The sequence below is a fragment of the Nycticebus coucang genome, chromosome 21, assembly GCF_027406575.1.
Source record: "Nycticebus coucang isolate mNycCou1 chromosome 21, mNycCou1.pri, whole genome shotgun sequence".
NCBI lineage: Eukaryota > Metazoa > Chordata > Mammalia > Primates > Lorisidae > Nycticebus > Nycticebus coucang.
The window spans coordinates 17,810,566-17,837,343 of NC_069800.1; the positions used below are offsets into that span (position 1 = coordinate 17,810,566).

General features: G+C 46.9%; 1 protein-coding gene across 3 annotated transcripts in view; it reads left to right on the forward strand.

The window, feature by feature from the left end:
• RRBP1 (ribosome binding protein 1) overlaps positions 1-26,778 on the forward strand; it is a 77,726-nt gene that overhangs the window by 21,087 nt on the left and 29,861 nt on the right. For 2 of the 3 annotated variants that reach the window (XM_053574434.1, XM_053574437.1), the window contains exon 2: positions 5,865-8,277. In XM_053574434.1, coding sequence (XP_053430409.1) covers positions 5,886-8,277 — 2,392 coding nt within the window. In that variant the 5' untranslated portion in view covers positions 5,865-5,885. The remainder of the gene's footprint in view (positions 1-5,864; positions 8,278-26,778) is intronic. The other variant, XM_053574436.1, reaches the window with a different exon arrangement.

A 26,778-nucleotide genomic window follows, 5' to 3' on the forward strand; every position in this document is an offset into this window, starting at 1 on the left:
AATCTTCCATTTGTCTAGCAGGTCCATGCTGTCCACGCTGCCCCTCCCAGCAGTCACTTGGTAGCCAGCTTGGTTATCAGATCCACTGTCTCAGTATCGAGGTGCATGTGTTCATGTCACCCTTATTTTCCTTAATCATGGCCTCCAAAATGCAAGAGTAGTGATGCTGGCATCTTGTAATTGTTGTATTTTATTACTAGTTATTGTTCATCTTTATCATAGCTATAGGAAAAAATAGGGCTTGGGACTATCCATTAGAATTGTTGAGGCATTCACTGGGGGTGAACATATCTTCAGTGGATGGTGGTGGTAGTAAGTGAGTAAAAGTATATATATACACACATATGTGTGTTTATGTATATATATATATATATAACAGAAGTTTCTAGTATTGACAGACTACAGATTGGTCAGATTGTACAAGTTATGGGTGGGCACACATTTGCCCTAATTCTTTGGCCCTCGGGGGGAAACCCTGGAGAAGTTTCCCTAGGAGGTGGGCTCTGATCCTGGTGCAGATTTCAGGAAGAAAGGCTACAGACTAAGGGATCTCGCAGCACTATGTTTATGCCCCACCACGCTGACTCTGCACGGCAGCTGAAAGGTTGTTTTTCATTTTGACTTCTTTACTGTCCATGGTGATATTGCCTTAGCCTTAAATGTTTCAGTGTATTACTACTTAAGACGAGGGCTCTTCATTTTCCTGTGAAAGATTTCTTTAAAAAAATTCTAACTTGGGAATTATGGTGGGGTTGCAATTTCTTTTTAAAGCAACCGATTCTGCAAAAGTTGGGAAGACACATTTATGCTGCTCTAAAGCATACATTTTTGTGTTCTGCAGAGGAAAAATATTCTCATAAGTTTGCATTTATTGATTCTGAGCTCCTAACAGAGAATATGTTTTTGTATCCCATGTTTGCCTGTGTTGAGTCAGATTAAAGCTTAATTTTCCAAACTGGGCTTTTATGCCAGAATTTAGAAGTTGGAAACCACAAGGCTACACAGAGCTCTACAGTCTGTGATGGTGAACAGGCCCTGCTTTGTAGATGGCTGGTCACTGCGTCAGGGTCTGGTGACCTGTGCCAGCTGCAGCCCATAGGAGGCCACCCCTCAAGCACATAGTTGTTAAGGAAGACACTTGGGGTTTATAGAACCTCAGCTAGGGTGACCCAGACCCCTACTATTAGTCTCCCGCTGGAGAAGGGGTGTGCTTAGAGGCTTTTTGTCATCTGGATAGACTGAATGTAGTGATTATGATGTAGTTTTTGTACCTGAACATGTCTGTCTTGGCAGAGTTCTGAGAAGTCCTTGTGAGTACCCAGAAGAGTTTCATTTGGTGGCTGCCTACCAAGGAATGGGTTGACCATACAGTGTTCTAAACCTTCTTATCCCCATCCTCCTGCCCACTGTATCTATCTAACACACTTTTCTTTATAGCACCTAACTTGGGAGTATGTTCCTAGAAAGGTTCTTTGTTTGTTTGTTTAGAAAGGTTCATTTGTGGCAGTGTCCCTTGATTGTCATATGCGAGAGCCCCTTGGCTGTGGATCACATCATCATTGCCCATGGCCAGACTTCAGAATCCACTTGAAAACATAATTGCCACTTTGCCCAGGCTTTGAAGGTCTCCAGGAGCTCTCCTAAGATTTTGCAGTTATGACCAGAATGAAAAGTTGTGACTTGATCCTGCCCAATCTGGGGTGACTGTCTGTGGGAGAAGTGAGCATTATAGAGGCAGCTGATGAAGTTGTCCCCATGGAGAGCATGTGCTGGGAAGTTTTCATCATGAGCCTATTAAATTCTCTTCCTGCAAGGGTCTTACTAGAAGGGCATGTCACGACCATACATTTGTTCTGCATTGAGAGCTTTTTCTTAGAACGTAATGCTGAGACATTTAATCTCCCTTCGCAGTCCCTTCTTTACAATGCCCCAATGTTAAAAATTGGACTTCATGATTGTTGTTTGGAAATTCCTACTCTACTTCCTTCCCCAACGCCCATTCAAGAGGAATAGGAATCTCAACTTCTAGAAGAAGAGAAATCTCAGCTTCTGAGCCACCAACCAGCTTGGACCCCGCCTGCCACAGTGTCAAGAGATTTTGGAGGGCAATGCTGGGCAAAGCCTGGGCTCTTCTCTTCCTCTTCTCTGCCCCTGCCACCTCCTTTTACCCACACCTCCTTACACTCATGTCTGCTTCCTTCAGTGGTCCTTTCCACAGGAGACCCTGTCTCACTGTCTCCAGTTCAGGGGACTGAGAATTGATGAGAGCATCAACATTAGTTAAAAGTTGAGTGTGCGGTTCTCCCACCGTCACTGCAGGTCAGTGGGTGGGAGGAGTGGCAGTGGCCAGGCAGCCCAAGTTCACAAAGGCTCTCAGTGGGCCATGGCCTGCAAGCACCCGGCATGTACCCTCCCCTCTGCCAGGATGCCCAAGGGGAAGGTCAGCTTTGGGAAGGCTCAGTGAAGGAAGAGCCCAAGGAGTTCATGAAGGAGGTTGGCGAGGTTGTCAGCTAAAGCTGCTCCTGTAAAAGTGGAAACGAAGCCAAAACAGGAAGCACCCAAGGATAAATCATCAGACAAAAAACTGCAATGGGCTCAGCACCCATAGCACAGTGGTTACAGGGCCAGCCACATACACTGAGGCCAGCCCAGGCCAGCTAAACAACAATGACAACTGCAACAAAAAATAGCCTGCCATTGTGGTGGGCACCTGTAGTCCCAGTTATTTGGGAGGCTGAGGCAAGAGAATTGCTTAAGTCCAAGAGTTTAAGTTTGCTGTGAGCTATGACGCCATGGCACTGTACCCAGGGTGACAAAGTGAGACTCGGTCTCAAAAAAAAAAAAAAAGCAACAAAAACGGAAAGGGGCTGCAAAGGGAAAGCAGGCTGAAGTGGCTAACCAAGAAAGTAAAGATTCACCTGCAGAAAATGGGGAAGCCAAAACTGAGGAGAGTCCAGCTGCTGAGGAAACGAGAGAAAGCAGCAGGCTGATTCATACCACATACCACATCTTATCAGTGTCCTGGCTCCCTTCTTGTATAATCCAGAGGAACTTTATGAACTATTTTCTACAAGCAAGTTTTTTAGTAGCTCTAGAAACGTTTTTTCTTTTTTTTTTTTTTTGAGACAGAGTCTCACTGTGTCTCCCTTGGTAGAGTGCCGTGGTGTCACAGCTCACAGCAACCTCCAACTCTTTCTTGGGGTTAAGCGATTCTCTTGCCTCAGCCTCCAAAGTAGCTGGGACTACAGGCACCCGCCACAATGCCTGGTTACTTTTTGGTTGCAATTGTTTAGCTGGCTTGGGCCGGGTTTGAACCCTCAGTGTATGTGGCTGGCGCCATAACCACTGTGCTACAGGCACCAAGCCTAGAAACATTTTTAGAAGGAGGGAATCCCACCTCATCACATATGTTAAAATGTAAATGCTAGTAACCATTCACTGTTTTTTTTTTTTTTTCTTTTTGGTAAAATCAGGTATTGGGATATTGAATTATGGGAACTTGGGTGTCAGCTCAACATTCCATAGATTGGGGGGGCTAGTTTTTACATCCTGTAATACAAGGATTGTATTAGTGCACTGAATGACAACATAGAATTCCAGTCCTGCTATCTTAAACACTTTGAATTACTTGTTTTCCCAAGTTGTATTTTAGTAGAATTATTTCCTGAAGAAAACCACTCTTTGGTCATGGTCGTCCTGTTTTCCTAATAACTTTGTTAATGTGCTATAAAATATTGAAAATTTATAAAACAGGTTATCAACATTTGACTGTACTGGTATTTGATATCCTCTTAAGGAAAATTTGCCCTCACATTTTTTTTTTTTTTTTCTGTAGAGACAGAGTCTCACTTTATGGCCCTCGGTAGAGTGCTGTGGCATCACACAGCTCACAGCAACCTCCAACTCCTGGGCTTAAGTGATTCTCCTGCCTCAGCCTCCCAAGTAGCTGGGACTACAGGCACCCACCACAACGCCCGGCTATTTTTTGGTTGCAGTTCAGCTGGGGCCGGGTTTGAACCCGCCACCCTCGGTATATGGGGCCGGCGCCTAACTAACTGAGCCACAGGCGCCGCCCTGCCCTCACATTTTAAGCTGGAAAGTCAACTGTAATTGTTTTAAAAAGAATTACAATTGGCTCAGCACCTGTAGTACAGTGGTTACGGCACTAGCCACATACACTGAGGCTGACGGGTTCAAAACCGGCCCTGGCCAGCTAAACAACAATGACAACTGCATCAAAAACCAGCCAGGTGTTCTGGCGGACACCAGTAGTCCCAGCTACTTGGGAGGCTGAGGCAAGAGAATCGCTCAAGCCCAAGAATTGGAGGTTTCTGTGAGCTGTGATGCCATAGCACTCTACCGAGGACAACATAGCTGAGACTCTGTCTCGAAACAAAAGAAAAAAAAAAAAAGAATTACGATACATGGGCCAGGTATACTGGCTCTCGCCTGTACTCCTAGCACTCTGGGAGGCCAAGGAAGGAGGATTGCTTGAGCTCAGGAGTTTAAGACCAGCTTAAGCAAGAGTGAGACCCTGTCTCTACTAAAAATAGAAAAGTTAGCCGGGAGTTGTGGCATATTCCTGTAGCTCAAGCTAAAGAGGATTGCTTGAGCCCAGGAGTTGAAGGTTACTGTGAGGTATGATGCCACAGCCCTCTCCCAAGGTTGAGAGAGTGAGAATCAGGTCTCAAAAACAAAATTATATTAAATGGCTTTTTAGATGTTTTGGAATGTATATTAAAGAATTGTGTACAAATTGAAATGTCTGTACTGCTCCTCAACACAACCAATAAAATCTCAGTTATAAAAGAAAACCATACTTGAATGTATCCAAATACAGATCTATCTCTTGGAGTTCCTCAGTGAAGCAGAACTTAGCCAAGAAGGGTGTGGACCCTTCTGACTCTTTGGACTGAACTTTGGTCCTTAGGCAATAAGAATGGTGTGACTTCTCTTGGTTGTGGGGTGTATGGTCTGGCAACAGCCCTGGTGGCATTGCCTCACCCTCCCTCTGTGCAGCCTTTAGATGTGAAATTCCAAACCTGGAGTCTGCTGGGCCTCTTAAGAATTATAATTTCTTTTGCCCAGGATGCAAATTGCAGGCTTCATAACTCCTCAGGAGTCATCGCTATCAAGGTCGTTTTCTCTCACTGAATTCTTGATAGCTTTTGGGACTGTAACTACTTGGGTAGTTGGAGAAGGGAGGCAGAACAGAGTAGGGGCAAGGAGTTGGAGGCCTGCTTGCCAACCTGCATGTGACCAAAACCCTGCGAACATGTTTGGTTTCACTTACTTGGCATTTTTGAAGTCATTCGATTTTGCGTTGGAAGAAGAAAAAGAAAAGATGTCTACCCTAACACGAAAAGTCAAAAAATCTCTTCACTCAGTGCAGTCAGCTTTGGCTGGGTGGTGACTGTTCCTTCATTCTGTGTGAGGCATTTTTGCCAGTCTCTACCACTCTCATTATCTCACCTCTGGCCTGTGCCTGTGCCCATGTTTCCCTGTGGTGGCAGCCTCATGATATGGGATCTTGGCTTCTGTGCCTCCTGGGTGTTGTGTGCTCCAAGTGCAGACCAGCACTCAGCCATTTCTCAACTGTTGCTTCATCATTTCTCAGAACTAAGGGGACTGCTCATATCTTAGATAAAAGTGGCTCATTTTTAGTGGCTTTATCTAAGTGGCTCTCTAAAGAAGAGCAGGTAAGAACATGTGACGTTAGGGAGGGTTTTTTGAGTTTGTTGCTTCTCTGAATTTATTAGTCAGAAAGAAAAAATTCATGAACCTTCGTTTGGAGGTGGGGTAAGCGATGGAAACTTGAATGCCTCAGTTTCTACAAAAGTAACGTCTATGTATGTGTTTGGCAGGTGAAAGGAAAGCAAGCCAGAATGGACATTTACGACACTCAGACCTTGGGAGTTGTGGTCTTTGGCGGATTCATGGTGGTTTCTGCCATTGGCATCTTCCTGGTGTCGACCTTCTCCATGAAGGAAACATCGTATGAAGAAGCCCTAGCCAACCAGCGGAAGGAGATGGCAAAAACTCACCACCACAAAGTAGAGAAGAAAAAGAAGGAGAAGACAGTGGAAAAGAAAGGAAAGACCAAGAAAAAGGAAGAGAAACCCAATGGAAAGATACCTGACCATGAGTTGGCGCCCAACGTGACTGTCCTCCTCAGAGAGCCAGTGCGGGCACCTGCCCTGGCTGTGGCTCCAACCCCAGTTCAGTCCCCTGTGGTTATTGCCCCTGTTGCCACAGTTCCAGCCGTACCCCAAGGGAAACTAGCCTCCTCCCCTAAGGACAAAAAGAAGAAGGAGAAAAAAGTGGCAAAAGTGGAACCAGCAGTCAGTTCTGTAGTGAATTCCATCCAGGTTCTCTCCTCAAAGGCTGCCATCTTGGAAACTGCTCCCAAGGAGGTGCCCATGGTGGCTGTGCCCCCAGTGGGTGCCAAGGCTAGAACCCCAGTTGCTGGCACTGCTCAGGGCAGAAAAGCAGAGGGGGCTCAGAACCAGGGCAAGAAGGCCGAGGGGGCTCAGAATCAGGGTAAGAAGACTGAGGGGACCCAGAACCAGGGTAAGAAGGCTGAGGGGGCCCAGAACCAGGGCAAGAAGGCTGAGGGGGCCCAGAATCAGGGCAAGAAGGCAGAAGCGGCCCAGAACCAGGGTAAGAAAACAGAGGGGGCCCAGAACCAGGGCAAGAAGGCCGAGGGGGCCCAGAACCAGGGCAAGAAGGCCGAGGGGGCCCAGAACCAGGGCAAGAAGGCCGAGGGGGCCCAGAACCAGGGCAAGAAGGCCGAGGGGGCCCAGAACCAGGGCAAGAAGGCAGAGGGGGCCCAGAACCAGGGCAAGAAGGCAGAGGGGGCCCAGAACCAGGGCAAGAAGGCCGAGGGGGCCCAGAACCAGGGCAAAAAGGCAGAGGGGGCCCAGAACCAGGGCAAGAAGGCCGAGGGGGGTCAGAACCAGGGTAAGAAGGCCGAGGGGGGTCAAAACCAGGGTAAGAAGGCCGAGGGGACCCAGAACCAGGGCAAGAAGGCAGAAGGGGCCCAGAACCAGGGCAAGAAGGCCGAGGGGGCCCAGAACCAGGGCAAGAAGGCCGAGGGGGCCCAGAACCAGGGCAAAAAGGCAGAGGGGGCCCAGAACCAGGGCAAGAAGGCCGAGGGGGGTCAGAACCAGGGTAAGAAGGCCGAGGGGGGTCAAAACCAGGGTAAGAAGGCCGAGGGGACCCAGAACCAGGGCAAGAAGGCAGAAGGGGCCCAGAACCAGGGCAAGAAGGCTGAGGGGGCCCAGAACCAGGGCAAGAAGGCCGAGGGGGCCCAGAACCAGGGCAAGAAGGCAGAAGGGGGCCAGAACCAGGGCACGAAGGCTGAGGGGGTCCAGAACCAGGGCAAGAAGGCCGAAGGGGCCCAGAACCAGGGCAAGAAAGCTGGGGGGGGCCAGAACCAGGGTAAAAAGGCAGAGGGAGCCCTAAACCAAGGGAAAATGGCAGAGGGGGTGCAAAATCAGGGAAGAAAGGCAGATGGGGTCCAGAACCAGGGTAAAAAGGCAGAGGGAACCCCAAACCAGGGCAAAAAGGTGGAGGGAGCTCAAAACCAGGGGAAAAAGGCCGAGGGAACCCCAAACCAGGGGAGAAAGGCAGATGGGGCCCAGAACCAGGGGAAAAAGGCAGAGGGAACCCCAAACCAGGGCAAAAATATGGAAGGAGCTCAAAACCAGGGGAAGAGGGCAGATGGAACCCCAAACCAGGGGAGAAAGGCAGACGGGGCCCAGAACCAGGGGAAAAAGACAGAGGGAGCCCCAAACCAGGGCAAAAAGGAAGATGGGGCCCAGAACCAGGGCAAAAAGGCTGAGGGAGTCCCAAACCAGGGCAAAAAGGTGGAAGGAGCCCAAAACCAGGGGAAAAAGGCTGAGGGGGCCCAAAGTCAAGGCAAAAAGGGAGAGGGGGCCCAGAACCAGGGCAGAAAGGGAGAGGGGACCCCCAATCAGGGCAGAAAGGCAGATGCAGTTGCTAATCAGGGCACAAAGGCGGAGGGAACTACAAGCCAGGGGAAAAAAGCAGAGGGGGTCCCCAGTCCAGGCAAAAAGGGAACACCAAACCAGGGCAAAAAGGCAGAAGGGTCCCCCATTCAGGGCAAGAAGATGGATGTGGCTGCTAATCAGGGTAAAAGGACTGAGTCGGCTCCCATCCAGGGCAAAAATACAGATATGGTCCAGAGCCAGGAGGCACCAAAGCAAGAGGCACCTGCAAAGAAGAAGTCTGGTTCAAAGAAAAAAGGTGAGTCTGGTGAGTGAGTGGTTTTTTATGATTACAGGGAAAAGCTGTCTTTAAATGACTTATGGGTTCCCTTTGGGATTGCCAGTGTATCAGTCAGCTATTGCCACAGGAAGGCTGGGTAACAGACATTCAAAAAAATGTAATAGCTCACAACAGCAATCATTCTTTGCATTTTCTGGAAGTTGGCAGATCTGGGTTGATGTGGCTGGTAGCTCTGCTTTAAGCTGTTTTAACTAGGTTGGCAGGTTGACTTCTTGCTGCAGGCTGAGCTCAGATCTGTTCTACATGTGTTCCTTTTGGGGCTTTCAGGGCAGAGGCTCTTCTCATGGTTACAAAAGTTCATTTCAAGCAGATCCATTTCAGTCCAGCATCCCATTGGTCAGAGTGATTCATGTGACTGAGCCTGAGTCAAGGGGTGAGGAGTCCACTGTGTCTCCAGGGGGAGGGCCTGCAAAGTAATGTGGGAAAGGAGAGGTGGGAAATTGGGATAGGAATTCCATCTACCACAGAGTCTAGAACGCTTTCATGTCTTGGCAGGTCTTTCTTAACTGTCTGGCTGTGTTCTGCCGGCCTGTCCTGTGTTCCTCCTCACCCAGGGCTTTGGTGTAGCTTTATTCCTTCATCTATGCTCACTGAGTGCAGAATGGTAGGACAGTTTTTTTAAGTAGCGATTGCATTCCCCTCCTCACTTTGTCCTCTTCTCTGCCCGTCATTTAATGAAGCATTGTGGAACACGAACACATACACTACATTAAATAGATATTAGATAGTATAGAGCATTGGTCAACTTTTATCTTTTTAGTGCATATTACTACAGAGAGTTCTCTTTCATGTTTATACTCATTTGATTTCACTTAACCATTTCTCTTTCCTTTTCTTTGTTTCTTTTTTCTTTTCTTTTCTTTTTTTTTTTTTTGAGACTTTGAACAGTGATATGGAAATTAATTGCATCTATCTTGGCAAAGGTATCTTGCAGGGTCAGAAATGCTTGGAACATGCACCGGGTCACACAGGGCCCTGTGCTTTTGCGAGGTCTCCCTGTTTTGCCACTCTGTCTGGCTATATTGCCTTTTCTCAGCTTTCCTCCTCCTCCTGTTGATAGGGCATTTGCTCAGGCAGCAGCACCCTGCCTCACCTCACACTGGGGCCCCAGCCCATTGAGCAGCTGTGGGTTCCTGCTGGGAGTCAGGGACCAGCACGGCTGTCCCCACCAGGTCAGGTGGCTTTGAAAGCCTTTTGGAAACCCAGACCACTTAGCCTCAGCCCTACTTCCAAAGGATGAGGACAGCAGGCTGGCTTTTCTTTAACATATGTTCCCTTGAGCCAGATCTAGGAAAGGAGCTGACAATTGGCTGTTATCTGGTTCTCCACATCAAGCATATCCAGAGCTTCCTGTGTCCTATGGTAGTTCTTACCTCGTATGGTTTTTTCACATTCGAAATAAGATGTTAAACAGAAATGTGATGATAATATGTAAGAAAGGCAAACTTGTCCTAATTTTCAGATAATAAAGAGCATTTTTAGGAATGAGACCTGTGTGTGACCTCTGTGAACTTGCACAACAGCAAGTCGATTTAGGTAATAAAAAGAAAATTTAAATGAAGAAAATATAGAGTATCCTGGCATCAGTTTAGCTCACAGCAACTTCCTATTCCTCAAACCATCCTTCTGCACCAGCCTCTTGAGTAGCTGGGACTGTTGGCACCTGCCATGACACCTGGCTAATTTTTTGTTTGTTTGTTTTGTCTATTTTTAGCAGAGATGGATGGGGTCTTGCCCTTGCTCAGGCTGGTCTGGAACTCCTGAGCTCAAGCAATCCTCCCACCTCAGCCTCCTCTCAGAGTGCTAGAATTATAGGTGTGAGCCATCGCACCAGGCCCTAAACAGATTTTTTGTTTGTTTGTTTGTTTGTAGTGACAGAGTTTCACTTTATGGCCCTAGGTAGAGTGCCATGGCATCACACAGCTCACAGCAACCTCCAACTCCTGGGCTTAAGCGATTCTCTTGCCTCAGCCTCCCAAGTAGCTGGTACTACAGGTGCCTGCCACAACACCTGGCTATTTTTTTGTTACAGTTTGACCGGGGCCGGGTTTGAACCCGCCACCCTCTGTATATGGGGCCGGCACCCTACCGACTGAGCCACAGGTGCCGCCCTTGAACAGATTTTTTTTAAAGTGGCTTTTTGAAGGCCCATTCTGTTGTACTATAGTAACTATTGTGATGAAGTTGTGTCACACCTAAGAACTTAAATGAGACAAACACTGTATTTCAGTACGGAAAGAAAAATGTTCTCCTGTTCATGATCTGGAAAAGTCTACTTAGACTCCCCCAAACCCCCAAGACCTTACTTCTGTATAAAAATTTAAAATTTGGATGAAATAGATTTAGTTTTAAAAGAAATTAATATTGATCAGCACAGATGATGGAAGATGGTCACTTCAAGGTTGCCCTGAGAGGAAATCATGAGGACTGTGCCCCCCCATAGTCAGCCACATGGGGCGGCCAAACCAAAATAGAAAGCAGAGGTGTGGGGCAACATGTGTTGACAGTATGACCCTGAAAGGTGAATTTCTGTACTCTTCAGAGTGCCCAAGAGTCTGGAAACTTGGGGAAAGTACTTTACTGAGCTTTATTTTTCCTTTTCCAGAATTGAGTAATCTCAACCTGGTTTTCCCCGGTTAGTGTGTAAAAGCATCTTCAGGATCCTGCCTGGGGAATGCAGATCACTCCCCCTCTCCAGACTCTGAGAGGATCCTGGAGTTTTCCTCTTCTACAGTGTTTCTCAAACTTTAGTGCGTAGACAGGTTGCCTGGGGATCTTTTTTTTTTTTATTTTTTAAGAAAACCCTTCAAATACTGAGATGTTTATTGCATTTTTAAAGTATCCACAATCTTAAATATCCTGTTTCAGATTCTTCCTAAATTAAGTTATATGTATGCCCCTCATGCAGATAGTGTGCATTGTACCCAGTAGGTGTTCATTTAATCCCCCCTCCCCACCTGCAGGCGTCACAGCTCACAGCAACCTCCAATTCTTGGGCTTAAGCGATTCTGTTGCCTCAGCCTCCCAAGTAGCTGGGACTACAGGCATCCGACACAACCCCTGGCTATTTTTGTTGTTGTTGTAATGGGCATGGTTGTTTTGGCAGGCCTGGGCTGGGTTCTAAGGTGTATGTGGGCGACACTCTAGCTGCTGAGCTATAGGCACCAAGCCTTGGTACAGACATTTTAATGATTCGTGAACATGATATGTTTTTCCATCTGTTAACATCCTCTACTATTTCTTTTCTCAGTGTCTCATAGTTCTCTCTATAGAGTTCTTTCACCATCTTTGTTAAATATATTCTAAGGTATTTTATTTTCTTTGATGGTACTGTGAAGGGTCTTTGATTTGACTCTGAGCTTGACTGTTGGCATATGAAAGCTACTAGTTTGTATATGTTGATTTTACAACCTGAGACATTGCTGTATTCATTTATCAATTCCAGGAGCCTCTTGGCTAAATCCTTGGTGTTTTCTAGGTGTAAGATTACGTTGTCAGCAAATAGCAGTAGTTGGACCTCTTCTGTCCCTGTTTGCATACCCTTGATACCGTTCTCATGTTTGATTGCTCTGGCTAGGACTTCTAGCACTATGTTAAATAGTAGAAGTGATAGTGGACATCCTTATCTGGTTCTTCTAAGCTGGAATGCTTTCAGTTTTTCTGTTCAATGTGATGTTGATTGTGGGTTTGTTGTATATGACTTCTATCAATTTAAGGAATTGATATCCTGTCTGTGCCGATTTTGTTAAGCATTCTTATCATAAAAGGGTGCTGAATTTTGTCAAATTCTTTCTCTGTATTCACTGAGATGATCATATGGTCTTTGTTTTTTATTTCTGTTTATATGGTGAATCACAGTAATAGATTTGCAAATGTTGAACCATTCTTCCCTGGAATGAAGGGAGGGCAGTTGGTTGTGGTGGGTTAATTTTTTGATGTGCTGATAAATTTTGGTTTGCTAGAGTTTGATGAATTTGGTTTGCTGGAATTTTATCAAGAATTTTTGCATCTATATTCATAAGGGATATTGGTCTATAGTTTTCTTTTTTGTTGTTCCTTTCCTGGCTTTGGTATCAAGATGATAGTGGCAGGGCCAGGTGTAGTGGCTCACACCTGTAATCCTAGCACTCTGGAAGGCTGAGGTGGGTAGATAGCCTGAGCTCAGGAGTTCAAGACCAGCAAGAGCTAGAGCAAAACCTGTCTCTAAAAATAGCCAGATGTTGTGGTGGGCATCTGTAGTCCCAGGTATGTGGGAGTCTGAGGCTAGAGGATCACTTGTGCCCAACAGTTTGAGGTTTCTGTGAGCTGTGACACCACAGTACTCTACTGAGGGCGATAAAGTAAGTAAGACTCTGTCTCAACAACAACAACAAAAAAGATGATGCAGGCTTTGTAGAACGAGTTGGGGAGGATTCCTTCCTTCTCAATGTTATGAAATAATTTCTGCAGTATAGGTACAAATTCCTCTTTGTAGGTCTAATAAAATTTGGCTCTGAAGCCATCTGGTCCAGGACTTTTTCATTGGTTTTTTCATTACTGCCTCAATTTTATTCCTCGATAATTGGTCTGTTTAAGAGTTCTCTTTCTTCCAGATTGTGCCTAGCAGGTTGTATGTTTGCAAGAATTCATCCATTACTTCAGTTTTTTTCCAGTTATTTGCATGAGGTTTTTTATATTATTCAGAGATGATGTTTTGTATTTTTGTGGTATCAGTATCTCCTTTTTCATTTCTGATTGAGCTTATTAGGGTTGTTTCTGTCCTGGTTTTGGTTAATCTAGCAAGAGGTCTATTCTGTATCTTTTCAAAGAACCAACTTTTTATTTCATTAATTGTATGTATACATTTTTGTTATCAATTTCATTTAGTTCTCTTGTGACCTTAGTTATTTTTTTTCCTTTTGCTGGGTTTGGGAGTGGTTTGCTCTTTCTTTTCTAATTCCTTGGAACAAATTATTAGATTGTTGATTTGTGATCTTTCTATACTTTTGATGTAAGCATTTAAGGCTGTGTATTTTCCTCTCAGAACTGCTTTTGCTGAATCTCACAGATTTTGATAACTTGTCTCCTTTTTATAATTTAGTTTGAAGAATCTTAAGATTTTCATTTTAATTTGCTCCTTGACCCAATGATTATTCAGCAGTAGGTTGTTTAATTTCTATTACTTTGTGTAAAATTGAGGGTTTCTGTTGGAGTTGATCTCTAATTTTATTCCACTTTGGTCAGAGAAGATACATGGTATAATTTCTATTTTTTTGAATTTGTTAAGACCCGTTTTGTGGCCTAAAATATGACCAATCTTGGAGAATGTTCCACGTGCTGATGAAAAGAAAGTATATTCAGTAGTTTGTGGGTCGAATGTTCTGAAATGTCTGTTAGGCCCATTTGCTCTAGAGCAGTGTTTTTCAACCTTTTTTATCTCACAGCACACTTGAACGTGTAGTTAGACTTGTGTGGAGCACTTACATTGATCAAAAAAAAAAAGTTAAAAATATACTTACTGTGCTGTGACCTTTTTAAAATAAATTAGTATCTTTAAACTTTTCATGGCACACCTAAGATCCTCTCATGGCACACAGGACATGCAGACAGGTTTTGCTGCAGCATACCAGTTGAAAATCACTGCTCTGAAGTCTTGTTTAAATCCTGTGTTTCTTTATTTTCTGCTTGGAGGATTTGTCCAGTTCTGTCAGTGTGGTGTTTAAGTCCCCAGCTATTGCAGTACTGCTGTTTATCACTTTGTTAAGATCTAGTAGGATTTGCTTTATAAATCTGAGTACACCTGTGCTAAGTGCATAAATGTTTATTATTGTCATGTCCTCTTGTTGAATTATTCTCTTACCATTATGTAATGACCATCTTTGTCTTTCTTTGCTTTTGTTGCTTGGAAGTCTGTGTTATCTGACTTACCACAGCTACACCAATTTTCTTTTGGTTTTCATTTACATGGAATATTGTTTTCCATTCCTTTACCTTGAGTCTGAATGAGTCCTTCTGGTTAGATATGTTTCCTGGAGACAGCCTTGTACTTTTTTTATCCATTCAGCCAGCCTATGTTCTTAAGAGGAGAATTCATTCCATTCACATTTATCAAGAGAACTGAGGAGTGGGTGGATTTCTGTTCATCCTTTTGAGTAGGACTTCACTGCTTTGTTTTACCTCTTGAGCCATTATGGTATCTGGGCACTGAGCCACAGTGTTTGGATGGGTTTACCCTGGCAGATGTCTACTGTGATGATCAGTGTATAATTTGAATACTTCCTCCAGGATAAGTCTGGTCTTGACACATTCCCTCAGCCTTTGTTTGTCTGAGAAAATCTTTATTTTTCTCTTACATATAAGAAACTTTGTTTTACAGGATACAGAATTCTAGGCTGGTCACTGTTCTGTTTGGGGCCCCAGTCCCTTCTGGCTTATAAGGACTCAGTTGAGAAGACTGCAGTTAGTCTGAGTTTCCCTTTGTACGTTACCTGATGTTTTTGCCTTACAGTTTATAGGAGTTCTCTTACTTTCACCAGTGATTGCCTCTTGGTGACGAATCTCCCAGGAGTCCATTGAGCACCTCTAGTACCCAAATGTTCAGATTTCTAGCAATACCTGGGAAATTTTCTGGAAGTATTCCCTCAAATAGATTTTCCAGCCCTTGTGTATTTTCTTCTTTACCTTTGGGAATTCCTGTGTTCTTATGTTAGGTCTCTTTACACGATCCCATTAGGCTTTGTTAGTTCCTCTTATTTCTCTTTTTCTTCTTGATTGCCTTGTTTAATTCAAAAGTGTTGTCTTCTAACTCTGAGATACTTTTTCTGCCTGATCTAGCCTATTTTTAAGGCTAGTGTTTTGTATTTCCTTGAATGAATTTTTCATTTCAGTCAGTTAAGGTCTCCTTGATTTTTGTTTTTTAATCTTTTGACTTCGAACAACATCTATAGGCAGTCAAATAAAGATGTTTGTTTGGTGTGAACGATGCCTGTAGGCACATTTGATTTCTGAGCTCTCCACAAAGTGTTGCCCAGACCAGAGTGCATTAGCGTCATAATAGCTCACTGAAACCTCATAATTCTGGGCTCAAGCAATCCTCTTGCCTCAGCCTCTTTAGCTGGGACTATAGGCATGCACCATCACTCCCACCTAATTTTTTAGTTTTAGTTTTTTGTTTGTTTGTTTGTTTTTAATAGAGATGGAGTCTTGCTCTTCTCAGGCTGGTCTCAAACTTCTGACCTCAAATGATCCTCCTGCCTTGGTTTCCCAGACTTCTAGGATTACAGGCATGAGTAACCACATCTGGTCAATTTTTGTTGTTAATTTTATTTCCTTAGTGAATTTTTCATTTATTTCCTGCATTGTTTCCTTGTGGTGGGATTCTTTTTTCTCTTGTATTTTATTGAACTTCCTTATGATCTATATTCAAAATTATGTATCAGTCATTTCAGTGTTCTCCTTTTGGTTGGTTTCCATTGGTACACATGAGGTTGGACATTTATGTTTGTGAACTCGTCCTAGAAAAAGTGCTACACACCTCATTGTTGAATAACACCATTGTCACTGTCAAAGTACTCCCTTTGGCCATCTGAAGACCATAGTGATATTCAACAGTGAGTTATGTAGCACTTTTTCTAGGATGAGTTCATGAACTTAATTAGTCTGAACTTACTGTTTTCTTTTGGTGGTGTCCTTTCACTCTGATTTTTCTTGTATCCAGAGATCTTTCACTGGTTCTTCTCATTTAGAGTAGCTTTTGCTTCTTATTTTTGGATTTTCTTTTGTTTGGATGATGACATGCCCAGTTTAATCTCTGATAGATGTGGGTGGTGCTTATAGATGAGACTCAAACCCTGTATAATTGAGTGAGTAAATGTTGTAAAGGATATGCAAATTGGCCTCCCTTGTCAGAAGGTGGCATTTGCCAGAAGGAATGAGCTACAATATTGTTTTGGGATCATGGGTCTTGCAACTTGTCTTTCAAGAGAAGCTCTTGATTGCCCTAGGTGGTAGCTGGGGTCCTGGATCTTCAGATGAGTTCTTATTCTCTTATGGGGGGGTGAATATGGCTGGGTGGGGATGGGTTGGGGGAGCTTGCCTTCAGGCTCCACTGAAGGTGGCAAAGTATCAGTTTCAGCAAGGGTCAAAGGTCTGTTCCCAGCCTCTAGGCATAGTTGCCAGGGTAGGGCTATAATGGCCTCAGCCAATCTCAAATTTCCCCTCCTTGCCCCTAAGCAGTGTGATTAAGACCTGGGGGTACAGGATCTGGCCTGCAGGCCTATCCCCAGTCCCTGAAGATCAAACACTGACCATGTCAGAGAGAAGCACACTGGTCCTGAATTGCCTATGGGGTGCCCACACAGGTTGATGTACCTCCACCCCAGGACCTGCCCCACTGATTGAATTGTGGGTGAGCAGCACCAGGGAGGGCCAGCAGGCTGGTAGCTCACAGTCTGAGCACCCCTGTGTCTACTACAGGACCCTGAAGGAGAGGTCTGAGCCCCACTCTGGAAGCCTCAGCTTGGGTCTGCCGTGATAAGAAGTGACCCCAAGGGCGCTGGCAGCCTGGTGCTTTGTCCTCAAGAAGCTCCCAGTTCACTTGCAGCAGCAGCTTTTAGACTCATGAGGGTAGAGAAGGGTACATTGGCTTAATTGTCTCTCAAGGCAGCCACAGTGGGGAGAGAAAGTCTAGAAAGGTCTGAGGCCCATGCTCCGGAAGACCCCATGTGGTGGGTGTAACAAGGGAGAGGACAAGCAGAGCCTGGGAGCCCTGGCTCAGTCATCTCAGCAGCTGCAAGCAGGGCAGGGGAGGAAAGAAGCTTGCTCTCTGGCTGACTCTTGTCGCCTCCAGAAGGCAGCCCACCCAGAGCGTCCAGGTTCTGGGCTAACACAGATCCCCTCCTATCCCCACGTGGCTACAGCAGTTTGGGCCAGAGTTGGGAAATATGTGTGTGGGAATGAGTGAGATGAACATTGAAGGGCCAGAGCCCCCTGGGGAGGTCAGAGGGACACAGTGAGTGGAGAATCAGTACGGCACCTTAGCTCAGGTCTGCAGTGATGAGAAGTGACCCCAAGGGCGCTGGCAGCCTGATGCTTTGTCCTCAAGAAGCTCCCAGTCCACTGGCAATAGCAGCTTTTGGGTTCCTGAGGGTAGAGGAGGTCTCTAGCAGCTCAGGGGCCCACTGACTGCCAGAGATGTGGAGGAGAAAGAAGCAGACTGCTCCCCGACCCCTGTCACTGGCACTTCAGCCTCTCTGGGGAGGGTCTCTGCCAGTCTCTTGCTCCTTCATGTTCTGGTCTGCACCTTTTTTGCATTTAGTATTTGAGAATTCTAATTACTTCCCATTGTTACCAGCATTTGGGATAATTACAGGATAAGAATTTCCTTGACTCAAAATAGCCAACTGTTTTTCTACACATTCCCAAGGTACTATTCTTAACACTGGAAATTAGATTTTTTAAAGGAATCCCTGAGATCCAAAACAGCTTTTGTGTTGCGAAAATATGGTCAGTTGAACCCTGTCACCAAAGCTGCCAGGTTCTACATTTCTAACCAGCTCCTAGGACATCCCAGGTCCATACTTAGCGTTAGTAAGGACACAGGAGACATTTTCATTTAACCAACAACAAGTTTTTAAAATTCACATTAAAACAAACAAGAAACATTAGAAAAAGCGACTGCTGTAATCATAAAATGTGGATATAGTTAAAACGCTGGTGTTATAAATTGATCCTTCGAAAGGCAATTTAGTTTTTCTTCTACTTCTGGGGCTCTCCTGTGAGGAAACAGTACAAACCATGGCAGCCCATAGGTGAGGACCACCCTGAGATCGTCAGTGCCTTCTGCCTCCACCAGGCACAGTGCGGTGCAGCCACGAACAGTGATGCCGTGAAGATTCCATGGTAGTGTGCAGAGACGTGGTCACTGTGACTTTTAATTGAGGAGGTAGGGTACCAATAATAATGGAAGACAGAGACATCACGTAAGTGACAATTTAGGCATTAAGTCTAAAAAAATAACTTCAGGACTACGCCACAGTGAGAGTTCTACTTGTTTTTTGGGTTTTTTCTTCAATGTCATAATAGTTTATCCTTCAAAAGTCAAAAAGCAACCCTGAAAAAGGCACTAGGTCTCATGGCTGTACCCACACCCTATGGGGCTGAAAGTGCCTGCTTGGAAAGAATTCTAATGAGCTGTTGAAATAGAAAATTTCCTACTAAAACTCTTATTTGATGACCTTTAGAAGTTATTTTAGGGGCATAAAATCTGGTCTTGATATATTATCTTAATTTATTCATCATTCCACAAAATAAAGCAATAATGACACTTCCTTAATTCCAGATATTAAGATAACCCAGAAAGATACCTGGTGGGAAAGAGCCGGTGAAACCTTGTTCTTGTGTGCTGAACTCCTGGCGTAGCTCAGCACATCAGGCCTCTGCGTGTGGAGTCACGTCAGTGCTTCTGGGGTGACTTGCAGAGAAGGACCCAAGAGGACCTACAGAAGACAGACCTGAGAGGGTGGGTGACGGCCATTTATAACAACCCAGGACTGTCGCCAAGGGAGCACAGGCTGGGTGACCAGGTCCAGAGCTCCAGCCACAGGGACCCATTCACGAGTGTGTGTCTCTTTCTCTCTCTCTCTTTTTAATAAGTGGATCTATGTTGTTCAGATCCTTTTGATTGTCAAGCAGCATCAGCTCAGACAGACGGTGGAGGCATTTATGCACATGGAGGGAAGTTGTTAGCAAATGCACACAACTGGGTGGTAAGGCCTGAAATCTCAGTTGACAAGCACATGTATTCAGTGTACTTCTTTTCTGTAGAATCAGGCTCCCAGTTTATCTACAGAAAACCTTTACCTCCTTAATGTGTCTAAAGTTCCGTGGTCCCAGGTGAAGAGCCTGTCACTGCGGACCTGTATCTATAGGAAGGAACATTCAGGATTCTGGCTTTGGACGTTCAGAACTCAGCTTCTGCCGCCACAGTCTCTGTGATGGGGGCAGGAGAATACCCTTAGTTCATTGCAAAGGGGTCACACTTGGAATGCAGAGAGGGGAGGCAGGCCTGGGCTGTGAGGGTATCAGGCATAGGTGACATGGAGGTGGTGTCTGCCAGGCCGCGTGGGTGGCAGCTGAAGTGGAGAATCACGTCCTTTCATTGTGGTCTTTAGTGCCGTTGGTCAGACTCACACAACCATTGTCAAACCAAACTAGGCAAGAATGTGTGCACAAGTGACTGTTTTCTTGGAATTGCAGGCTGTACTTTTTTGTGGTCTGTGCTGCTGTGTGTCTGATAATGTCCCCATCATTTGGGTCTTTCATAGCTGGCAGCTATCAGGCCAGCATGTGTGTGCGCACACGCGCACACACATATGTGTTGGTTCCAGTCTGGCCTTGGCCTGGCAACCCATTTGGATTTGTCTTATCTGGGCTTTGTCACAGTCTGCTTATTCTCTAACACAAATGTATTTCTGCTCTTTATAGCTGATGGGCTCCAGGGACATTTTTTGACTTCTTTGTGACTGCCATCTTCCTGCTAATAGCCAGGTGGAGTGGGGTGGAGGCCCAAGCCACTGCCAAGTGGTTCAGGCAGGCTGGGTGAGGCAGGCTGTCTGTGTGGGCCCGGCTTCCAGCAGCTCTGCCAGCTCCAGCTGTAAGGGACAGAGGCCCTACGGCAGCTGAGCGAAGCTATATGCCTTTCCCCTCACTGTCACTCTGGGTGTCCCCGTGTGCAAACGTGAATGGAGGGAAAAGGCCGAGGGGGAGCTGGGTGTGTTGCTACAGATGCCCAAGGGCCCTGCTGCAGGCCTCTCTCTGTGGAGAGCCACTCCAGAGCCCATGTCAGCAGTGTGCTTTGGAGCATTGGCCACCTTGTATCATGAAGACCTTTTGTGACTCCGGGAACAGAGTCATTTTCAGCAGTATTCCACCATGTTTCGTTTCCTCCATGTTCCACTGTGCTGTGTTGGCCACAAGCTGTGCTGCCAGTGCGTGGGGGGCCCAGATCTGTGAGTTGATGGCATGAGTTCTCACCCATGGCTGTGGGATCTGTCTCCTACATCCTTGCAGTTGCAGAGCTAGAGCCTCCCCAAGGGTACAGCAAGGGCCCTGCATCCCTGTGCCCTCCTGAGCAAGGCGGTGGCAAGGGTTAAAGAGGGGGCACCTGTCACCCAGCCTCAGCCTTACCTAGCAGCAACCTCAAGTGAACCAGGCTCCAGTTAAGAGAAGTTTGGAGCCCAGGCTCACTGTGGGGTCTGCAGAATCTACAAGTTGTACTTCCTAAGTCTAGGTCTGTGGTTTATCAGGGCATGAGTGCACACTGTTTAAACCAAACTCAACTCCAAGTGCTGGGACGGGACAGCTCTCCTGATGATGTAACGCCAAGTTGCCAATTAGTACATGATCAGTGCAACTCAGGACTCAGGGTGGAAGGCCAAACAGCTTAATTTGCAGGCAAAGACTAAATGTGAGGCTAAAATAGATTTTTACAAAACTATCACCTCCACATATACAGGTTTCCTGTGTAAGAAACCTGTCTCCTAACAGAATGAGTTCCCTGTTGGAGAATCAACCATTGAGGTGCCTCAGGTGACAGCAGCCCAGCACTGGGAAGCTTTGTTTCTGGGGAACATCCACTCTCTGATTCCATCCGTTCCCTCTCCTCCAAACATTCAGAAAAGAACCTGTGTCTTTCATTGTATAAGCAAGTATTTTCTCCTTATTCCATGTCTGGAATTATGATGGGCACCCTCCCCCAACTTCTAATCATTCCCACGGTAGACAGCAGAACCACATGAGCAGTGGCTAAGTCAGAAAACAACTGAATGGGCCTCTCATCGTGAGCTGTGAAATGTTTTTGGAGAGCAACACAGCACTGTCTTCCTAAATTAAAAACGTACACACTTTTGACTTAGCAATGACATATCTTAGAATTTATCAAGACACTCAAACAATATGTGTACATCACTGTAGCATTAATTTTAGCTGCAAAAAACAGCAGACTACTTAAATGTCATTTAAGCAAATGATGATACATTCATGCTAGGGAATATTATGCAGCTGAATGAGGCAGCTTTGCAGGTGCAATACGGAAAGATGTCACCAGTACCCTGCTAAGCAGTGAGAACAGCGTGCACAGCAGAGCCTGTTGGCAGGTGCCCACATGACCAGCAGCGGTAATTTGGAGCCCCCGGGTAAGAAGGTGGTGATTGGGATAAAGCAGGAAGACTCAATTTTCACCTTCCGTGCTTCTATACTGTTTGAGATTTGTTTGCTAGAAACACATATTTATAGAATAATACATTTTAAAAAGCAAGGCTTAGTAAGGTAGATATTCCCTGTCAAATACAGCTAGAGACAAGTGGTAAAAACTTATCGTTCAGCCCCAATCTGCTCTTGTAGGAAAAGCAGAGTAGAAGTTCAGGAATAACTCCCCCTCGGGCCTGCAGAAGCGTGTCTTGCACCTGCCTCCATCCCTGCTTGGTCTCCCTCTGGGCACCTGTCAGTAGGGCCCTGCTGGACTGACCAGGCAATGGGCAAACCCCAAAGACTAAGGAAGCAACTCCAGGCCCTAGAGGACCCCAGCTCTGGTGCTGGATTTGCTGCTCATGTGTCATGTGTGGTGGGTTAGCCAGAGTCTCTGTGACTTCCTTGCAGCATGCCACTGTGACAGGAGGGACAATGGGAAGCCTGTCCCATCCTATACTCAGCAACCAGAAAGAGAAGGAGCTGAGTGTGACATCAACACAGGGCTGCACAGATGCATCTGTTTCACAGGGACACCTACAAGATGAACCAAGAGGCTACCTCCCTCCAACGGCCCTGTTCAGAGCAGTGTTGTGCAGAACTCTCCATTCTGATGGAGATACTCTATCACTGCACTGTCTAAAGGTAGCCACTAGCCATACATGATCATTGGGCACTTGGAATGTAGCCAGTGTGACTGAGGAATGGAAACCTTAATTTTATTTACTTTTGATTGATTTCAGTGATAATTTAAGTGGCTCATGTGACTCCTGGCTCCCATAATGGATAGAGCTGCTAGACTCCAGCCCTTTGCTGCCCACCATCAAAACCTCCAGGTCCTGGAGGCTTCCCTGCCTAACTCAAGTCTCCTCCACATGCTAGAGAAGCCCCTTTCCCAGTCTGCTCTACACCAGTGATCCAGAGCCTACAGCTCAGGTCATCAGGTACCTCAACCACTCACACCTCTAGATGGCCAAGTTTCTGGACGCCCCGGGCCAGTCAGCCCACCTAGAGTTCTTGCCATAGTCCCCTCAGGTTGGACACCTACAGGCTCCAGAGAAGCTGGGCTGGGTAGGCCCTGGACAGACAGAGCAGCTCAGCCCTGGCGGAGGAGCCGGGGGCCATGGGGAGGCTGGGGCTGCTTGCAGCCTTTCCAAAAGCAGGAACATGAGGCCTGACTGTGAAATGTAGTGTGTGTCCACCCGGCTGCACAGTCACAGCCATGAATGACACACATGACCCAAATGAATCCTGGGACTTGTGACATTTCTGCCTAATGGAAGAAGGTGGTGCCCTTAGGGTGGCACTTGTCTCTTGGGCAGTGGACTGGCTATCAGCGGATGCAGTCCCCTTCCCAAGCTTGCTGATGCAAGCCAGTTTGACTCTGGGGCCAGAGGCCATTATTTTGAGGCCTAGGAGAGCCCACCTGACTTCTGAGGTAGAAAACACTCAGAAACAGGCATTTAAGAGGCCCTTCGTTGCCACTTTGGCAAACAGACAAGTTTACATGGAAGAAAGAAGCCACCTTTGGAAGGTGGGATCATGGGTGAATTTTAATACCTTTCTTTTACCTTTACACATTTTCCCGTTTTTCTGTAACTTTTTTTTTTTAATGGAGAAGAAACAAAAACTCCATTATTTGTCTCTGAGTCAAATGCACAGGCTGTCATTGTAGCAAAGCTCTCATTCTTCTGGGTGTGTCAGGGCAGCCTTGCATGACCACAGGTTTCTTAGCATCCTCTGAGCAGCAGGAAGGAGTGCCTTGCTCCTTCCTGGGTGCCTAGGGTCAGGAAAGGTAGTGGCCATTTCTCAGGCCTCCAGGAGGAGGCAGGTGCCCCTCCCAGCCCAGGCACGCCGGCGTCTAGTGCATGTTCATGAACTGAGACAAGATGGAAAGTTGAAGATGGTTCCCACATCCTGGAACCTGGCAGTATCTCAGGGTAGGGTCTGTGTGCCCACGTTGCACCTAGTCTCGTTGAGCCAGGTAGAGATGCACACCAGGAAATGTCACCTGACATCTGGCATCATGTTCTAAAATCTCACGGGGTAGGGGTTATAGGTTGTGCCGAGTTGGCAAGAGTTGTCAAACCTCCCGGGAAGACTTTACTCATGGTGTCTGCAGCATAGCAGGGCCCTCCTCTGAAACTGTCGGGGCTGGCAGGAGAAGCACGCATCTTCCTAGCTGCTCAGCCCCCGGCTCCCACCGGGGAGGGGGATGGCCAGTGTCTATTCAGATGGCTGGTTTATGGAGCTCCTTGCTGTGATCAGCCTACGCACGATTCTACGGGTGGATTTGTATTTTACAAAGGCAGAAGCGGGAGCTTAGACGTCCAAAAGTCACACAGCCAGCAGATGGCAGAGCAAGTCCTTACCCTGCCTGGCAGGGCCCGAGCCCTTCTCGCCCCAGGAGACCGGGAGAAGTGTGCATTGAGAGCAAGTTTGATTCTTTTTCTTTTGAACTTAACTCGTTTTCTAAGGGTCTAAATCTCTGAAAGAAACTCTGGGGCTTTTGAGCCTTTATTCACTTTTTGTGTTAAGTTCTTTAAACCCATCTTTTTCTTTTCTTTTTTTTAAAGAAGAACAAAAGCATCCCCTAGGGAAGCCAGCCAAGTATCAGTATGAGAAGCTGCTAGATGACAGTCTTCCAGAAATCTCTGTCAGCCACTGGAGCACACGGTGGGGCTAGGGCTCAAGTCACTGCCCGGGCAGCTGCGGTCAGAGCCCAGGGTTATAAATTCCTTGTCTTTTCCTGCAGGTATTAGGCAAAATTTTGATAGTTGTTTAAAGCATATACTCCTCAGACCAGCTTTTGTGCCTGGAGAACCCGAGAGAGGGCTCTTGCCCAGAGTTCCTCCAGGAATTGTCTTTCCTTAACAAATATTATGTAGGTATTCCTCCCCCCCAGGTATAAAATTGTTTGTGTTGAAATTTGGGGGAAGAACTGAAAGTTTAAAGAGAAAAACAAAGTCATTCCATCTTTAGAATATTTTAAAATTTCACCAGACATTAAATGCAGATAACTTTTCCTCCAAGCAAGGGAAGGAAAAGGCGCCAAATGGGGTTGCTCTGACATTATTTGTACCTAGTTCCGGTGCTTTTATAGCTTCAGATGTGGTTCTCTGTGGCATCAGGGTCAAGTGTGGCTGGTTCCCCTTGGCCTGCTCCCTGTTAAGGGGCGAGCGCCCAGAACCTGGGCAGGGCTGAAAGTTGCTGTTAGCACATCCCCTGCCTCAGTTGCTGGCTGGTGAGCAGGGAGCGAGCCTCCTGGTGCCTTGGGTAGGTCTTAGTTCTTTGAGGGCCTCATGAGGTTGTTCTCCCTGTGAGCTCAGGGGGACTCTTCACAGCCGCATTCCAGGAATGTGCAGTTAGGGAGAGGCCAGCAGCAGTTTTGGCCAGAGCCCCTTGTTCCTAGACATGGTACTCCCTGCCAACTTAGGGCAGGACTCTGAAGAGATCCAGCTCCTCTGATGAAGAGAGAGAGCCCTCTGGACTTGGGGTCAGTGTGAGTAGGGAGCTTGTCTCTGGTCTCTAAGCCTTCAGCTGTGGACGCTGACATGGCTTGTGCAGGGCTGGGCTTGAGGATGCGAGGTGCGGGAAGCCTTTCATGGGGTGTTCACCTTCTCACAGCAAAGTCAGTTTGGCTGGAGTGATTGGGGACAGCAGGGCCTGGAAGACAGCCTGAGGTTGAAGTCTTTTGGGGGAGCCATGCTGGCCAGGGAAGCCCCTGTTCAGGACCTAGAGGTGGCAGCTTTCTGGCCTGGGCCTGTCTGTGTCTGAGGGAGAGGTCTTCAGATCTGGTCTGGACCATCCCCAGGAAAACGAGTGTCTTGGCCATTGGAGTTCTCCTCCAGCTCTCCAGACCATGTCCTGTGTCTGATTCCACTGTCAGCTCCCAGGCTTGGCACCTGGGCTTCTCCACTCAGCTCGGCTTCCTAAAGACATGGGCCTGGACCCTGGTCTGCCTGCCTCCAGCCTGGGCCCTCTGAGTGTCCTGAAATCATTTTCTTAAACTCAAACCGTACTCCTTTCTAGGCATTGCTTGTCACCTGCAGGATAAAGTCTGGATTCTAGGGGCCTGTGAAGACCTAAACATACTCCAGCCTTGGCTGCAAATCTGACTAATGAGGGCCCTGCAAGTCTCAGCCCTTCCTTGCTGCTCCCTGTCCCGAAGCCCCTCCCCACCTCCTTGTCTAGAAGCCCTTCTCCGCCTCCCTGTCCCCCAGTGCTTGTCCCAGCATCCTTGCTCTGAATGCTTTCCCAGCGTGGCCGCCAGAATTGCTTCCCAGGTCCCTTTGTGTCTGCTGCGAGATGGCTTTGTGTGCCTCTCAGCTGCGGGCAGTCTCACCTCTCATTTGCCCTTCCAGGTCCAGAATTTTACAGACTTTCGGGTACATAATAGGTGCATATTCTGTGTCTTTGGTGCTGGGCACCTAAGTGACAGTCAGAGCCTTTGGTCTGGTCCATCCCAGGGTCAGGCGATGATCCCCTCCTGTTAGCCACCAGCTGTGGCCCATTCCATCACCCTCCATGTTGGCCACGTGAGTGGGTGTGAGCAGTGCAGGAGTGTTCCAGGGGCTGAGTCTCTGCTGTGGTTAAACCCCTCCTCTGGCTGAGACTGGCCGTAAGGGACCCGGAAATTATGCAGAGAAAAGTGTCCCGAAAGGACCCCATGGTTGACAGAGAGAGAGACTCCTGAGTGTCGCATGCCAGATAAGTTTAAGTTTAGGTGATTCAACTTTCCAGAATGGTCACAGGAGGGAAAGTCATTTTGATATTTGAGGTGTTACATATGTCAGCCGAGCCACTGCCTGCTTCTTGGCTGAGGCCCCTGGAGGCAGAGGGCTCCTCTTACCTAAGCACTGCCCTCTGTCATCTTGAGTGAGGTCATTGGCTGTGGTGCTGTGTCCCAGCCATCTCATACCAGGTCTTTGAAATCCCGTGTGTACTGTTCACTCATAGCACATCTCAAGTCACGCCAGCTATGTTGTAGGTCCCCAGGAGTCAGACGTGGCTGGTGGCGGTGTATGGGACAGTACAGGGGCAGACCTTTCTGGGTTGGAAGAGGAAAATGTCTGTGTAGTCATCAGCTAGACACAGGCTGAGGAGCTGCCCTGCCTGGTCCATGACTCCATTCCAGTGGTGCCTTTCAAACCATTGGTCCCTGTCCTGGAAAGCGGTGGCTGTCCGTGTGCATCTCCAGCCGGAGGGGCAGCAGGGCTGTCTCCAGAGAGGGAGCCTCCCCAG